The 17844-nt window shown below is 42.0% G+C and overlaps 1 protein-coding gene across 4 annotated transcripts in view; it reads right to left on the reverse strand.

The window, feature by feature from the left end:
* Nucleotides 1-12186, reverse strand: part of MYZAP (myocardial zonula adherens protein) — a 71208-nt gene extending 59022 nt beyond the window's left edge. For 2 of the 4 annotated variants that reach the window (XM_089781998.1, XM_089782001.1), the window contains exons 1-2: nt 11866-12184; nt 3942-4031 (exon numbers count right to left, since the gene is read on the reverse strand). In XM_089781998.1, the coding sequence (XP_089638124.1) occupies nt 3942-4031; nt 11866-11949 (174 nt within the window). In that variant the 5' untranslated portion in view covers nt 11950-12184. Of the gene's footprint in view, nt 1-3941; nt 4032-11865 lie in introns of all 4 variants that reach the window. The other 2 variants (XM_089781999.1, XM_089782000.1) reach the window with 2 other exon arrangements.
* Nucleotides 12187-17844: the final 5658 nt, after the last annotated feature.

The raw sequence follows: 17844 nt of genomic DNA on the forward strand, positions 1-17844 counted from the left end.
AAAGATAAAGGAGATGAGGTAGGTGTGCCAGAAGGCAAAGTGTCCTGATCACAGTCCGTACCACATAACCATGAGAAGTCTGCCCATAAGTATCCAAGTTTGTTCAGCTGCAGCAGAACTGGAATTGGACAGCTTCCGCTGCCCATACACACTCAGCAGATCCAATGCCATGGTCAAGTGGGGAGATGTGATGTGAGCTCTCCACCCCGTATAAAGAGGAAGTAGAATTTCAAAAATTCCCAGACCTCTAAAGGTGGAGCTGTGGATGCTTGTTTACCTAGCTGCAAGGCAGCAGAATTCAAACTGCTGACTAGAGTGGTCAGGTTTGGCACTGTGGGACTTCCCAGAGGACAAATAAAGTAACAAAACTAAGCATGCTGCCTACACTGACACTTTATCTATAAAAACTTTGCTGCAAAAAGTTCTATGTCTCCCAATGTGGTTTTATTTTGTAGCCAAAACAAAATAATTTTGTCAGCAAACATGGCATTGTAGTGCGTACACCTCATCCTTTTTGTTGAGAAAAAGCTGCCTTTTGCTGACAAAATTCTGTAGCATAGACAAGGCCTTACTTTCATATTCAACACTAGTATTTTTCTGAATGTTTTCTCCTCAAAATATCCAGATTTGAAGACAATACAACACTGTGATCATGCAGCTTTGCTGTCCAGTTACTGTCATGCTGTTCCTGTCGGGTCTTGGCACTGCATAGCTGTATCTGCATACTTTAATTGTTAAATGCAAGCCTGCCAACTGAGCAGTCCCCCAACTCCTGTCCCTATTACTCCCATCTATAAGATGACATAGTTCTCTGTCTCACTAGGATGCTCTGAGGATTAGTTAATGTTTGTAAGACACTTGAAGAATAAAGGTAATTTTATTAACAGTCAGTCAAATGTGGGTGTATCAACTCAGATATCTGATCACAGTATTTCAAGTATTGTATCATTCTGCAAATAAAAAGAGTGAATAAATAGAGTCCTATGTGCATTCCCAGTTAATATGCAGCCAGGTAGAGTTTATGCAAGCAATACATTACAGTGACAATAAAATCCATCAGAAATGCCTTAGTTTAAAGGAAGTTTGTAATGTAATGTATTAGATGACTACAAATTCACAGTCAATAACTTTTCTGTACTTGTTTGTCTATATGGGGATATACATCCGATGGCATGAATAGTAAAATGCTCCATGTGTTTTTTAATATTTAATTGCAATATCAACTACATATCTCAAAGAGGATCATACTGTCTGAATGTTGATATTCAAGAGTATATACAAAACAATAATTATTGACAAGTTACTTAGTCTTGATAGTTTTCCAAAAGTATCATAACTCAATTCAATAAGATCATTCAATTAGTGGATAATTCTGACTTTAACGAATATGAATCATTAAACAATGCATAGAAAGAATCCAATCTCTTAAGAATACATAAATTTACCACTTTGCATTCTAGACCCAACAGAGGATTAATACAGCTGCTCCTCTTTAAAATGCAATCTCTGATGTAAAACTGCCAGCCTTAACTTGTGTTAAATTTGCTATTTGAATAGTAGTTGGGGAAGGGAAATCTGATTTAATTCCTTTAAATTCAAGGCTCCACAGTGAAAAAGGCTCACTATAGTAAAGTTAGAGATAAAAACCATTTAAGCTCTAATCATTCATGGGCCTCTGACACTTCTTTCAGTATTGTTTCCTGCACAGTACAGTAAATATGTATCCTCCTCAAAAACAAACTAAGACTACTCTTACTGTGGGTGGATCCTACATCCATTGCATTAATTAGTTACCCAAGGAATTTCAGCTATCGGTTATAAAGGGGAGAGGATTTAAAGTGGCAAAAGGTAATACACATGCTACAACTTCAGTTTAAATATGGGTCTGATTCTAATTTTATTTACAGACACTTAAGACCCTTCTACCAGCACCAGAGTGATGTCAAACAGCCTTAATATTAAAACATATATATATCCAGGCCTGTATCTTTGAGAGATTTGATAAATACCTTATATTTTGACAGCTCTGAACAAAACTGAAAATAGGGAAAACATTTGTTTCTTGCTGGATCAGGTTACAGTTACTTGAGATACTATAAATAGATGTGTTTTCAGGTGATACTAGTGCTTCATCTCAATTTTGTTTCACTTTAATTTATTAAAGTGCTCATATGGTCAAATTATAGAAGATGCACATCTTTATTTTTTAAAGACGACAGGATAAGGATTAAGACAGGATAAAAATTATTTTACAGTGCTAAAAATATGGCCTCAAGTGCTTTTAAAAAGATATTTAGGTGCCTAAATAACTAAGAATCTGGCCCTGAACGTTTGGTCTTGCACCTCCGAACTTCAAGTTTTGCCATTGTTTCAGTGACAAGAGAACTGGAATTCGCCTCTCTTACATCATTCTTTTCAGAAAAACCTTGATTGCCTTCTTTTGTATTTTCCCATCAGTACGGACTATATAGTATAGTTAACAACTTACACTTCACTTTATTTTTGTCTGTAGTGGTGGGCAAATTACGGCCCGTGGGCCACATCTGGTCGATCTGACCTTTCAAATAAGGCTCTCGAGCTCCCACTGGGGAGGTAGGTAGGAAGTTTGTCCCACTTCAGTGCTCCACCAGAGAGCAGGTACAAAGTCTTGCCTTGCCCCACTCCACACAGCTCCCCAAAGCAGAGGTAGCCAGGGGGCTTATCATGCTGCCCCTGCCCCCCCCAAGCACTAGCTCTCCAGCTCCCATTGGCCATGGTTCACAGCCAATGGGAGCTGTGGGGATGGTATCAGTGGATGGCCTCCACATGGACACCAGAGGAGGAACAGGCTGCTACTTCTAGAAGCAGTTTCAGGTAAATGCCCCCTGATGCCTGCCTCCTTGAGTACCACCCCCCCTCCCAATACTCTTTTTGAGCCCCAATTCCCTTACGGCCCTCCAAACCCTTTGATTCCAGCCCTATACACCCAGTTTCACCCCAAAATCTTCATTTTCAGCTCTACCCCACAATCTGCACCCATCACCAAAGCATCACTCTCCTCCAACTCTCTTACCCTACCCACGCCATAATTCCTCCTCCCATCCTCTGAACCCATCTATCCAAGCCTGTATTTCTATCCTGCACCCCAAATCTCTCATCCCCAGTCTGACCCCAGAGCCTGAATCCCCAGTAGGCTTGCCAGGTGCCCGGTATTGGCCCGGACAGTCCGGTATTTGTGGCCTCTGTCCAGTAAAAAAAAAAAAAAAAAAAAAAAAAAAACCAGAAAATATGGGACATGTAAAATGTCTGGTATTTTCTGTTTCTCAGATGGAAGGCCGCTTGGGACATTCTTCCCCTGCCATGTCTGGGGATTTAAAGGCACAGTGACACTTTTTTTCCCCCCCTTCAACCAATTTTTTTCCTGCCATGTTCGGTATTTTTTGTGAAAGTATCTGGTAACCCTAATCCACAGCAGGACCCCTAACCCTCCCTGCCCCCATGCAACCAACTATCCCAGCTAAGAGCTCCCTCCTCTCCTCCAAACCCCTCAGTCCTACCCAGGAACCCGCTCCAGCACTGTGAACACCTCATTTCTGGCCTCAACCCAGAGCTCATATTCTCCCTGCTCCCCAACTTTGTGAGCATGAATGGTCCTCCACAGAATTTTGATACCAAGATGTGGATCTTGGGCCAAAAAATTTTGCCCATCCTTGACCTACAACCTGTGCTGCAAAGCGGTTCTCATCCTTATACAATGTTGCTGCCACCAACTTGGGAGCTCACCCACACCTCAATTTTGAATACAGTATGACTTTCATGCGAACTGACAAATTATCTTTTCTTAAGTTTGCTAAGATGTTGAAATTCCCATCAACTTCTGTCGAAGGCATGAAACACACATTATATTGGTTACCATACCAATCATATATTGATAAATGCCAGCCCACATCCAATTCACTTACTTTTTTTGTTCTTTCCAGTTTATTTGCTCCTTGTTCAGGAAGAGAGCCTTCATCTGGTGGTACTGTTAAGCGTAATCTACAGACATTCATCTAGAAAAGAAACAAAGGTTTTCTTTCAGTTTTAATACTAAGAAAGGTCAATTAATAGACATTCCCCTCCACCCTATACAATTAGATGTGCTAGCTTTCATCCATGTCAAATAACGGAAAAAATATTTTCTAATGGGTATGTTCTTTAGCTGTCAAGAACTAACTCATGGAGAGTGTTACATACTTCATATTATTATATCCGCTTGATTGAAATGAGGTTTTGCTATGTTTCAAGTCTCATTGTCATTTGGAAAATACACACAAGCACAAAAAAGAGTTTCCTTCAGTTTCTTTGCTTTGATTTGGCAAATCTTTGATATTTAAAATGGGAGATCCAGCATCTGAAAACACAAAATGCTTTCTAGAACAGACCCAGTTTTTATGTCAAGTTCATACTAATAGTTTGATCCTGGAAACATGCATGAGTTTAGGTCCAATGAATTAAATGAGATAATCACATCAGTAAATAATGCACATGGCCAAAAGTTCATTTCTTTTTCACAAAAAAACATGCAATCAAGGTTCCTCTTCCTACATGACCGTGGAAAATCCACTTCCTTGTTTGTGAAACTGGGTTAATTATGTTTCCCTTCATTCTATTTCCCTTTCTTGTCTGTTTGGACTCGAGTCCCTGCCTCAAAGAACTTAACTTGAGGAAGGGACTAGTTTGTTCAGTGCCTAGCATGACAGGGCCCTCCTTGGCTGGAGCCTCCAGGTGCTATAATGAAAAACAAAAGTGATTCATAAGCAAATGATACCAACTGTTGAAATGCAAAACACACGGTCAAAACTAAAAACTCCTTGTGGATGTGTTAGCTTAAGCTCAACATGGCTAAAAGAGATCACTTAAATTTTCTCTCAAAAATGCCCCCTTCCTTCTTAGCCACTATGCACACTATTACCATCCTACCAGTCTCTCAGGCCCATAATATGGATATCATTTTGGACTCCAACTGCTATGTTTGTTCATAATTCATTGGGCATAACATGCCTAAGATACAACCTATCTGTCCACCTTCCAACGCTACTAAATCATTCATCCAGAGCCATTGCCTCAATTATTGCAACGTCCTTTTCCCTCGCCTTGACAAATGCAATCCTGTTTCACTCGCATACATTGAAATTGCTGCTGCACAGACCATTTTCTTAGCTTGTTGCTCTCACCATTCCTTTCAACCCTCCATTAACTCCTTCTGTTCTGTTACACTGAACATAAGCTTCTTGTCTTCACTTTCGAGGCACCGTAGAACCATAAATCGCTGATACTCAGACCTCAGTGGTTCAGGAGCCAAATTAGCAATCAACATCAGCCAACACAGACACTGTAGCATAAATTTGTTGTTTCATGTACTATTGTGCTATATATTTCTATTTCAATCATATGATGGAAAATACTTGTTATATATTCTTCTTACATCAAAATGACTGACCATGTATTATATCAACTACAGTTGATTAACAACATAGCAAAAACATCCTGATTTGTTAATAATTACAATACACCATATTAAAACACTGTAATTTAAAGAGTCCCAGGAAACATATTATGTTGTCTGATCTAAGATTGCTTATGAATTTCCAGTTACCACCTTTAGGGTTGACAGGTCCTTTGTCCCATGATCTGGCCCAGTATTCAATTATTCTATACTTGGGAACCCTGTTTTGCACAGATGCAAAATGCACACTATAGGAGCTCCTGAATATTTGTAAATCTAGTTTATTAATACATTTAGCACAGTCACAAACAACCAATTTCATAAAATAAATAGGAAATGTACATCTGTATTTCCACACCATATACTCACATCATTCCTTCTAGGACAACCTGAGGTGTTAGCCATCATCTTCCCCCTCACCTGCACTTTTCCCATCATCATCAGTGGCCATGATTCTAGTACCTCCCAAGGACTACATTTCCTTTTCCTACTGCCCCTAGGGTGGGATGCCACTTGTCATTGTGTTTGATGCATATTCAGTAGGGTATGTTATTATTTCTTCTTATTTGTATTTCCTCACTCTACTAATGGTGAAGTGTCTTTTTCCAGTAGGTTATTATACTCAACTTCTTATCATATACATCAATTTGTTACCATGCACCTTTTATTATTTCTATCCTATCCAGTTATCCAGTCTGGTCTCAGCTAATTATTTTGGATTTTCTAAGTAATGTTGTACATGCAAAGTGAGGGTATTCTTGGAAAGTTACTATCTTACCAACAGCTATCTAGGAGGGTGAAAGGTCCCAATCATATGCGAGCTAACTGCTATTTAGGTGAAAGGTCCCAGAGAAAAATACTAACTTTGCCTTAGCTCAACCATGGCCATACTACCAACACAAACCTTCCATAACTTATTATAATAAGGATATAATCAAAACCATAAGGAAATAAATTTATATATCAATAGGCAAGCAAGCAAGCTAGCCATATAGGCTACAATTATGGCAGTGAATGAACCCCAGTCTGAGTGTCACCGATTTAGATCTTTAGATCCATTTGAAAAGTTTGTATTTTTTAAATACAAAAAGAGCCCAGTGCCATTAATCAGCATTCATTATCAAACCTACTACATGAAGCTGGAAGGAGGAAGTTAACTTTGGTAAGGAAACATTTTAATTTCAAGTTTTCAAATGAATTATTATAAACAATGTGATTTATTTTTAATGATAAAAACAGCCTTGACTGTGTACACGTACACTGCCTTTTAACAATAATTAGGTGACATCTGTAACTGGCATTAGAAGAGAATTCCAGATTCTTTCTTTTGACCATTATAACAGAGAAAATTAAGGCACTTCCTGTTTACAAGTTAATAACCATACCCTATGCTGCTAAACTTCATTTTTGAGTTTACTGATGCAAAATATGATTATCCAGAAGCCATTATACACATCTTATTTCCCCTTTCACCTCCATCGCTTTAATTTTCATTTCCCACTGTTCTTTTCTCCCATCAGCTCAGTAAGGTTCTTTTCCTTAATACTTATTTGTTTACAAGCACAAACCAGAAGGGCAGTCTTCCAATATAAGCAATCAGAGACAAACTTTTCTGATAGTTCTTGTGGAGACAAACCTTCCTGACTTGTAGGATGGCAAAGGAAGACAAGGGAATTTAAGGGGTTGCAAGAGAATGTGATAAAAGAAAGGAGACCAAATCTTACTCTCTCTGATTTCAGTAGGTGCTGAACTAGGCCAGACAGATTAGATTGCAAAAATCTCCCTTTCAGTGATTTGACAACCTGCAATTTTAGTGTTTTTTTTTCCTTGTTCACTCACAAAAAAAGAAACAGAAGTATAGACCATCTTTGAAGCAGGCAAAAAGGTTGGCATTCAATAAATGAGCCAATCAGCACAGGACTATTGCAGCTGATTTAAATATCCACGGTACAATTGTATAATTTCAGTATGCTTCAGGGGTGTTAAAAAACAGTTAATATAACCGTTAAAAAATCTTAGTGGTTACAAAGTTACATGCTGCAAGCTTATACTGCAGAGCCCACAGCGCAGCTGGCTCCCCAGGAACAGGGCTGGGAAATCAGCGTGTATAATACGAAAAACTAAAACCGTTAACCATTCAAATAGTTACAGTCTTAGATCCCTAGTATGATTATTGACAAATAAGCACTGACTCCGCAGAAGCAGCCCCTGTCTGCTGGGGGTCGAGTTCCCTGCGGACAGCGGCTGGTCCAGCATCCTATGGAGCAGTCTCTGTCTGTGGTGAACAATATACCCAGAGCTACTCCAGATATGATCTGATGCACACGCAGCAAAGCAAAGACAGGTTCACTACAATTCTTAACACTAGTTTGCCAAATGGAATGTAAGTTAGCAACTGGAGACAAGTTTACCAGTTTTTAATAAGCTATCTGGACCTCAAAGATAGTTTGTTGCAATTTAACACTTAAGAAAACATCAAAGATTAGTTTAAAATTTTAGAATACTTGAAAAAATATAGGGCCCACTTCCACAATCCTTATTCACACTGAGCAGCATTCCTCTTGAATAAGCAGGGATATGTTTTACACAAGTAAGAGTAACAGACTCAAACCTTGAATGATTATTTTGACAAATATTCTGTAGACTTTTTTAATAAAGCAAAATAATAGTGAATTATGTGGAGCCAGAATGCCTGCAATAGGGATAGAATGACTATAATCATATTTTTCTAGCAACATAATTAATATTTTTCTAGTGATAATCTGTCTTATCCTTAGATCTCCATGCTGCTCTCATTAGTGTAGGACACTCAATATTGATCCAACTACTGCAAATGGTAAAATTCCCACTGACATTATAGGGTGTGGAGAGGTTTTCAGTTAGGACAATAAAGATACAATTGCTTCTGGCACTCAAGTGATATGGGGACTGGAATTTTGTCAAAGAATTCCCTGCTGCTTTCCTCCATGACCTTTTGTTTTGATCTTTGTTCAATGGCTGAAGGTTAAGAACCACTCATTATGCATAGGATCAGAAGTTATTCTAAACTTCTGGAAACAAAAAACAAGTCTTTCATTTCAGTCAGAATGAAAACATGAATCTTGTGATAAGGGACAACTGACAGTTTGAGGAAAAAATTTAATTATAGCTAGTTATAGATTCTGCTCTACAATAATGAGATTAATGAACACTTCCTGTGATCTCAAGTACATTAAGACTACGACATCTTGTCTTGGGTGTAATTTTACTTAATTTGCTATTCTAAGTGTTTTCATTTCCTTATTTGAAAAGCCATGTTTGGGTTCTAACAAAAGAGAAAGGCACTACTCTAACGAATTTTACTTGCAAATTCTGTTGTGGCCACTAGAAAAAGGTATTACTGTATATTCTTACAAACTATGAAAACTACATATTTTTCACTTTGTCCTGGAATGAATGCTAGAGTAGATTCAGTAAAAAAAAACAAAACATGTATTCTAAAATATACTCTTCTAATAGTAACTAGTTTGGAAGATACAGAACATAAAAATTATGAATAATGAGGATGGGAATCACTTTTATTCTAAAGAATTAGGGAATAAGGCAACATTATCTTATTAACTCTCCATTAAAACCTCTTATTTCCTTATTATACTACTGCTAATTGCAATTTCTAACCTAACCCAAAGTTTTCTAATTTTCTGTTTTAACAACTTTGCTTAGACACCATGAATCTAAATTTATGTACTTATATTTGTAAAAAAGAATGAATTCAGAGATTTTACTGTCTCTTAGCGTATGAAGGCAGAAGACTTTGCTCCAGCAACTTCACCTGTCTCACTGGTTACTGTATACAACAGGTGTCATAACATTCTTCACTAGTTTTGTTTAATCTGATGAACAGGTGGCTGTTGCAGTTAGATGAATAGAGATAACTATTAAGACTTGCAAAAACATTACAGGCTTGAAGAATAGCTCTGTGTAAGCTCAAAAAGCTTGTCTCTATCATCAACAGCAGTTAGCCCATTAAAAGATACTGGTTTTGTCTACACTAGCACTCCCCAATATATCAAAGGGGGGAGGGATAGCTCAGTGGTTTGAGCATTGGCCTGCTAAACCCAGGGTTGTGAGTTCAATCCTTGGGGAGGCCATTTAGGGATTTGGGGCAAAAATTCATCAGGGATAGTACTTGGTCCTGCTGTGAAGGCAGGGGACTGGACTCAATGACCTTGTAAGGTCCCTGCCAGCTCTAGGAGATAGGCAATATCTATTATCACTGGGAATGGTTTAATTATGTCAGTTGGAGAACTCTCTCTCTCTGGTATAGAGCAGCTACACAGAAGTTACAGTAGCACAGATGTAGCGGTAGAGCTCTGCCGCTGTAAGGTCTAGAGCATGGGTTCCCAAACTGGGGGGGCATACCCCTCTGGGGGGACATGAAGAAATTCCAGGGGGGGTGAAGCAACCCAGCCACACCCACATCCCATCAATCCCACCCCAAGTTTTGCTGCTATTTTTTTGGGAAGGGGGGTGTGAGGGTTTCTCAAAAACCAAAAGGGGGGGCATGAAGCCAAAAAGTTTGGGAACCACTGGTCTAGAGTGTAGACATAGCCATTACCTCATCATTCTTGTCTCTTTAAAAACATTACAGTCACACAATAATACTGGCTCATAATGACAAGTTTATCACCCGATTCTTGTTGATTTACTGCCACTGCGGCTGGTAAAAGAACGTGTGCCCTCTCATAATAGCACATGTTATTATACTACTGTAAACTATTTAAAGTAGGGGATGTATGGGAACATTCTTATCACTGTATCTGCCAGAATTTTAACAACATTCAGAAGAGTTGCTAGGCACATTAATACACCATCATCACTGATCTTATCTTGATCATGAAAGATTCCAAAATATTCATATATTGTTCTATTTAAAAGACTTATAAGTTTAACAAGCAACACGCACTCACTGAGGCATCTAAGGTGTTAATTTAAGCATCCTTAATCTGTTGCCATCAGAATGTGGAAATCTTTCATTCTTTGAATCCAGCTGGATGTTTACAAACAACTGCACACAGAATCACATGCCTAGTATCCTCAGAAAAAGGGAAGCCACAATATAACTAGAAAAAGAAAACCTCATTGTAGAACCCACTAAATTTGATCCTGGCCTCAGTAGATAAATAGACTGGAACAGAAACAAAGGGGGGGGGGAGGGACAGAGGAATATGTCAAATACATACAGGGAAATAGTTTGTGCTCTTAAATAATTAGTAAAGGGTCTTCCTCCCAAATCCAAAACATTATTTTGCAGTATTCTGCAATATTTTCTTTAAACTATTCTTCTTGGAAATTGAGGGTGTCAACCTTGACGTCAAATATGTTCTATGTCTAAAGTAGAAACACAAAACTTTTTTGGGAAAAAAACCTGTAACAAAAAAAGTACAGATCCAGATCCTCAGAAGGAGTTATACTCCTAAATACATTTGAGGATCTAGAGTGCAGAGGTACAGTGAGTGTTTCTGTTGAAGACCAATACTCTTGCTTTTATAGTTCTCATCTTTGCCATGCGGTACAATATTCTTGGGCACATTTTTCTCAAGTTCTAGCCAAAAGGGAACTAAGTAGTAACCTACATCTTCCCATGCACAAGTAGCCTAGCACGCAAATACTGGACTGTCGGGCAAAACCAAGGAGGCACCTTAAAGGCTAACAGATGCATCTGACGAAGTGGGTTTTGCTCACGAAAGCTTATGGCCAAATAAATTTGTTAGCTTTGAAGGTGCTACAAGACTCTTCATTGTTTTTGCAGCTACCGAGTAACACCGCTAATATTTGTCCCTGCCGGGCAAATACACCGTCTGCCCTTCAAAAGCAAAGCCTTAATTTAGGGCAATAAACTGAACTGCACTTTGGCCCTGCGCTCCCTGCCCCCGTCTGTCTACGCCTGCTAGCCGGGCGCAGGAGAAATGGGGCGCCCGGGGGTTGCCCTACAGTGTTAAAACGCTTGCGGCGAAGGGGGAGAAAACGAGCCGAGACCCCCGCACTGCGCTGTGCGCCCCCTCCCCCACCGGACAGCGCCGGGACTCGCGTTGGGGTCGGCGCGTGAGGCGCTGGCTTGAGGGGGGACGAGGCAGCAGAAAGTTCCCTCAGGCGAGGGGGGCTGAAGGCAACGGCAGCGCGGCCAGCTCGGACAAGTGGGGGCGCGGACCCACCGTGCCGACATGCAGGGCGCCAAGCGGCCCGCTCAGTGCCTGGCCCCTCTGGGGTCCCGCCTCAGGAGCGCTTCGCCTTGGGCGGCGCACGGGAACCCACCCCGGAGGGGCCCAGCGCCCCGCGGCGGCCGAGGTGAGAGCGAGCCACGGCTGGAGCGCGGGTCTCCCCTCCCGCCACACAGGGTCCCGCGCCCGGCGACTCACCCGCTTCTGGCCGGAGCCGCTGTCGCCAGCGGGCGGCTTGGGGACCGTGGTGGTGACGGTGAGCGCGGAGCTGTAGCGCCGCATCCTCCTTCCTTCCCGCCTTCCCTCTCACTGACCCGCTGCCGAGCCACCCGCTCAGGCCCGGGGCGGCCCGGCTCCGCCTTCCCCCACATGGCCCGGCCGCGCCAGGTGCGGCTCCGGCCAACGCCCCGGGGAGGGGCCGCCGGCCCTGAGCGCGCGAGCTGCTGCCGAACTCGTCAGGCAACGTTCTGTCGCTCGGCCAGGTCTGCCAGCAAGGCGGCGGGGCGACTAGCGTGTGCACCGTAGGCGTATTCCCTGGGCACTTGTGGGCCTGTGCTCCGCAGGTGTGTGCCCTCCGGGGCACGTGTGGGCCTGCGCACTGTGCACAGCGTGTTTATGTGCGCACCCCCCGTGTACTTTCAGCATCTGTGACAAGGTATTTGTGTGTACCTGGCAGCTGTGCATAGTAGGTTAGAAACGTCCTGTGACACTTTAGAGACTGACAGAAAATACATACGGGCTCATGAGTGTCCGTGGGCAAAACCCACTTCTTTCGCTGAGCTTGAGTGCAGAAAAAAAGGTGTGGGATAGACTCTCGGAATTTATAACAGAGAAGGAGGGGAGAAGTACCTGTCATTTGTAGTGCCAGTGCTAATGAGGCTAATGGTATGTTAGTGTGCGACATCACATCTAATGTCCATCACTATATGCATGTGTCTGGCATGTCCGGTCATGTAAAGCAACTGTGGGGGTATTTCTGTATGATGGACATGTTATTGTGCTTAATTGATCTCATCATTTTGCATATTACATGTGTATATTTAATGTGTATGTGCATAAATATTGCATCTATTTACTTTGATACCAGATGTACAGACATGTATCAAGCACCTGTATTTTGTCTGTTAGATATTGTTTGTATTGTAGTAGCATCTAGAAGCCCCAGTCACGGATTTAGCATGGATTTGTATAAAGTGTATAGTGATTATTTGTAGTGTTTAAGTATTTGAATGCATATAATATGGAAGCATAATGTGTGTATGCACAGAGTGCTTGAGCACATGCATGTGGATATTGTGAAGGCACAGTATCTAGAAAGGCACATGCAGTGTGTGCCTGATTCAGTCTGTAGAGCAGGGGTCTCCAGCCTTTTTAAACACAAGATCACTTTTTGAATTTGTCAGTCCAGGATCTACCTCAAACCCAAATACCCCTGCTCCACCCCTTTGCTGAGGCCTCACCCTCCTCACTTTGTGAAGATGTGATACAGGAGAGGGGGACAGAGTGACATCAGTGCCCCTCTGCCTCCCACACCCTGCACAACAAGCAGGAGGCACCCAGGGGCAGCTCTGAGGCTCTGGGCAGGAGCAGCAGGACAGTGAAGGGAGGGACAGCTGAAGTGCCAGTGCTTGATAGCCTCCCAGCCAAACCAGTCAGGATCACCTGTCAGAGGCTCCAAGATCTACCAGTAGATCCAGATCTACTGGTTGGTGACCACTGAGTGTGCATATACTGACATGTATTATATTTGTTTCTGACAGCCCAGCATTCCATTTCTTTTACACTCAGTATACACTTTAGGTGACATTTATTTGCAGTATTGTACAGGTGTTTACTCCCAGGATCGGAAGAAAACAACAGATGGGTGATGTAATTTTTTAAAAAACCAACTTCTGTTGGGGAAAGAGGCATGCTTTGGAGCTTCACTGATCTCCTCTTTTGTCTCTTTCACCAGCAGAAATTGACCCAATAACAGATATTACCTCATCCCCTTGTCTCTTTCATGAATTATTTATGCAGTCTTATAGAATGATATGGCATTTACAGACAATAAGATATGATCAGTTCCCCCCAATGAGTGTAGATTCTAACAAATAAGAGAGGAGAGAGACACACAACAGTTAGGTAATATAACTACATCCAGTTGGTTGTTGTAATCACACCTTTATTACAGATTCTAAGAAAATTTCTAAACAGGACACAAGACCAAGATTTCTCTGGCTTTCCCAATAAGTAAACTACTGCAATAATAGAGAAAGAAACATTGTTAATACATTAAACTATGACGGCCACAGAAGAAACTCTCTCATTGGACCTAACTGGGGTGCAGTAATAGAAGAACAGTTCATTGGTGGATTGTTTGGGTTTTGCCTTATTTTGGGATTTCAGGAAGAAACAATTATAAGTAGCTTTGTCTAGAGCAGTGGTCCCCAACCTTTTTAGGTTGTCGGGCGCCAGGGGGCATGGCCGTTTGCCCCCCCCCCCCGCCTGAGTGCCGAGCGCCTGGAGTCGGCGCTCCCCCCCCCCGCCTGAGTGCCGAGCGCCCGGAGCCGGCGCTCCCCCCCGCCACCTCCCGCCGAGTGCCGCGCGCCCGGCGCTCCCCCCGCCAAGCGCGCTCCCCCCGCAAGCGCCCGTGCGCCATGTGCCCGGGGCCAGGCCAGCCCCGAGCACCTGGCAGGCGCATTGAAATGCGTCCGCGGGCGCCATGGCGGGGACCACGGGTCTAGAGAGACATTTTTTGCCCAGTGAGGCATTTATTTTCCCCCATATACTATAAAGCAATCTAGTTTCAATGTTGTACTTAGAGATGTGGAGAGCTTCAAAAAATAGATACAAATACTCCCAAGCTTTAAAGAATAGATACAAATACTCCCAAGAGAAGTGGGGATCTATATCTAGGGTTTCAGTTCATCCCATTACATAGATGGAGGCTAAGCCCCCATTTCATATCTGGACTTTAAGGTGGGGTTGGGTGCTATGGTTTTGCTCTCCTTCAACAATATATTCAAAGTGTGTATTTGAGTAGCACTGACATATCTGAAATATGGTCAGAAGGGAGACTTAAATCAACATTTATCAATCAGCAATCAAGTGAGTAAACAAGTTACACGGGGAAAATTCACCTTTAACCAGAGATCTAGGAAATGGGATTTCACACCCAAATACTTTTAAACTTTGCCATGTATTTTGCCTGTAAATCTGAACAGCCACTTCCAGGATTTTCAATGCATCATCCTTGCTTGTCCAACTGCTCAGTACATGCAGGGCCGTAACACGGGTGGGGCAAGTGAGGCACTTGCCTCGGGCGCATCATAAATTAGGGCACAAAGATGCAGTAAGTAAAAATAATAAGCTGCAAAAGTAAAAAGTGCAACAGGTACTAACCTAAGGAGAGGGGGCGCATAATTAATATTTTGCCCCAGGGGCAAAAATATCTAGTTACAGCACTGAGTAAATGGGTTAGATTTGTTTCTCTTTCAGCATTATAGTACATCACCCAAGTAGCAGGAACTCAATCAAAAGCACCACCCTGCTTTTGAGCCCAGGTAAAATAGGACAAGGCCCAGTCATTCATCTTCAAGCCTTACTTGGGTAAGGGTCAAGCCAATATTAAGTATCAAACCAGTAGGATTAGATTTTCTAATATTCGTAAGATCCAGATAAGCCTGAGGCTTGCATAAGCAAATCATTACTTTCTGGAAATGACACAGGGTTTGTCTACATTAGGAAATTGACCAAAACAGCTGTTGCAGAATGAACTATTACATAATACGGCTATGTCTGCACTCACGGCTTCTTGTGCAAGAACATCTTGCGCAAGGGTTCTTGTGCAAGAAGTCTTGCGCAAGAGAGCGTCCACACTGCCATGTGCGAGCTGTGCTTTTGCTAAGAGCGCCCATGGCAGTGTGGATGCTCTCTTGTGCAAGAAAGCTCTGGTGGCCATTTTAGCCATAGGGCTTTCTTGAACAAGAAATCCCTGCCAAGCGTCCACACTGCCCTCTTGCGCAAGAGCTCCTGCACAAGAGGGCTTACACCTGTTAAAAAAGAGCTTAGCTCTTGCACAAGAAGCCCTCTTACCACACCATACTGTAAATTTCCTTGCGCAAGAGCGGGCGGGCTGTGTGGACGCTCTGCAGATTCTTGCACAAGAACGGCTGTACTTGTGCAAGAAGCCGTGAGTGTAGACATAGCCAAGCTATTTTATTCTGGACTAATTATTATTCTGGTAAATCTCCACAGAAGCAAATGGTAGAGGCCTGATCTAAGCCCATTGAAATAAGCAGAAAGACTGCTATTGACTACAGTGGGCTTCAGATCATGTCTTCAACTTGTTCCCAGACCTCCTAACCACCAAGCTTCTTTCTCCACCTTACATTCCAAAACATTATTATAATAGAGACAGAGGAAGGGACTCCATGAGAAAGTTTGCTGGATCCAAGCAGAACACAGAAACAGCAGCAAATATTCAAATCCGTATCAAGTGTGATCAGGCTATTTAAAAAGTAACACTTTCCAGGACTGCCTTAGACCAAATGGTGCACCAGGTTAGGAGCATCTTTCACACCTCCTCTGCCCCCATTCGTTAAACTGTTGATAATCTTATGAGAGTCTACAAATGTCCAGAACATTTTAGGAGATTAGTGAAAAAATGAGCCCACATATGGACTACCTGAAACACAATACAGGCAGGCAGTCCCCGGGTTACATGGATCCGACTTACATCGGATCCCTACTTACAAATGGGGTGAGGCAACCCCGCACTAGCTGCTTCCCCCCAGCAGACCAGGGAGACGCGAAGCTAGCGCCCCCCCCCCCCCAGCAGACCAGGGAGACGCGGAGCGGCTTTTCTCAGCAGACACCTCAGCTTGAGAATAAAGGACTGAGGGAAGTGAGGTGTGGGAGAATAAAACTGAGCTCTGGAGAAATGTTTGGCTAGAGTTTCCCCTACAATATGTACCAGTTCCGACTTACATACAAATTCAACTTAAGAACAAACCTACAGTCCCTATCTTGTATATAACCCAGGGACTGCCTGTACTTCAAAACATTCTATTTTCTCTTTTGACTCTAAGGACAAAAAACAGCACCACAAGCCCTATGTCGCCCAAGCCCAGTCATCTGGGTCACTTGACCCTAAATTTAGCCCTGATGCTATCCAACAATAATTCCTAACATTCAGGCTTCAGACCTGCTTCAGCAGCCTAGAGAAATCCTTGCTCTCTCTCATGCCTTTGCTCCAATCAAGTTTCTGATCTAACTGCTCCCTCATCTTTGTGGTTACCCATGCAACTTCTCGTAATTACAACCATCTCCTCATGGCACTTCAATTCTCTCTCAATAAATGTTCCCACCATTCTCTAAAGTATCCTTAAAAGTCACTTCTTGGATGTAGCTTAATCCCTGAAATTAAACAAAATACAAAAATTCATATTCAATTTCCAAGAAATAGGCTAAAGTTAACATCTTTGATAGTATTAACTAGGAAAGCAATATGTATATATATATATATACACACACAAAAGCTCTGAATCCCCTCCCCCACTTTACTATTGTAATTTCCCTTGTAGATTTTTTCCTGCCATCATTCCACTATGTTTAAATATTTTGTTATGTTACTAAGGTATTTAGCATCTAAACTCAGCTAGGATGGGACATCAGGAGTTTGTGAGTACTCTTACCTATATAAAACCATGTACACCCAGAGTATCTACCTATGTGCCTGGAAAATTTTATAGAGCTGTTGGACCAAGTTTTACAAAATATCTTCTTGGACCTATTTAGGATGGAATAATAGGAGGGCAGATCACCTGTGGATAGTTTGGCCCAATACCTCATGTTGGGCTCTTGAAGAAACAGAATTAGGAGTATCTTTGGCTAGAGACATCCCTTAAAACAATGTCTATTGCAGTTTTGCCAGGAGGGGTATCCATTCCCCCAGTAGAAGGGATATTATGGTATAACTTTTTTTATTTGTGATGCATGTTTTGGCACAAATAGAGGAGAGTGTTGTATTTACCCCAAGCCACAGGAAAAAACTTCCCCATTAGCTTTGTCTAAGGCTCATGTGTCTATGTAACTCAAATTCATGGCAATTCTATGGCTAAGAAAAAAAGACTATAAACCTAATACTGTGTTTCAGTTTGAATTGAAATGTTTTACATTTATTTTATAACTACA

This window comes from Pelodiscus sinensis, chromosome 14, assembly GCF_052426305.1.
Source record: "Pelodiscus sinensis isolate ZL-2025 chromosome 14, ASM5242630v1, whole genome shotgun sequence".
Lineage (NCBI taxonomy): Eukaryota > Metazoa > Chordata > Testudines > Trionychidae > Pelodiscus > Pelodiscus sinensis.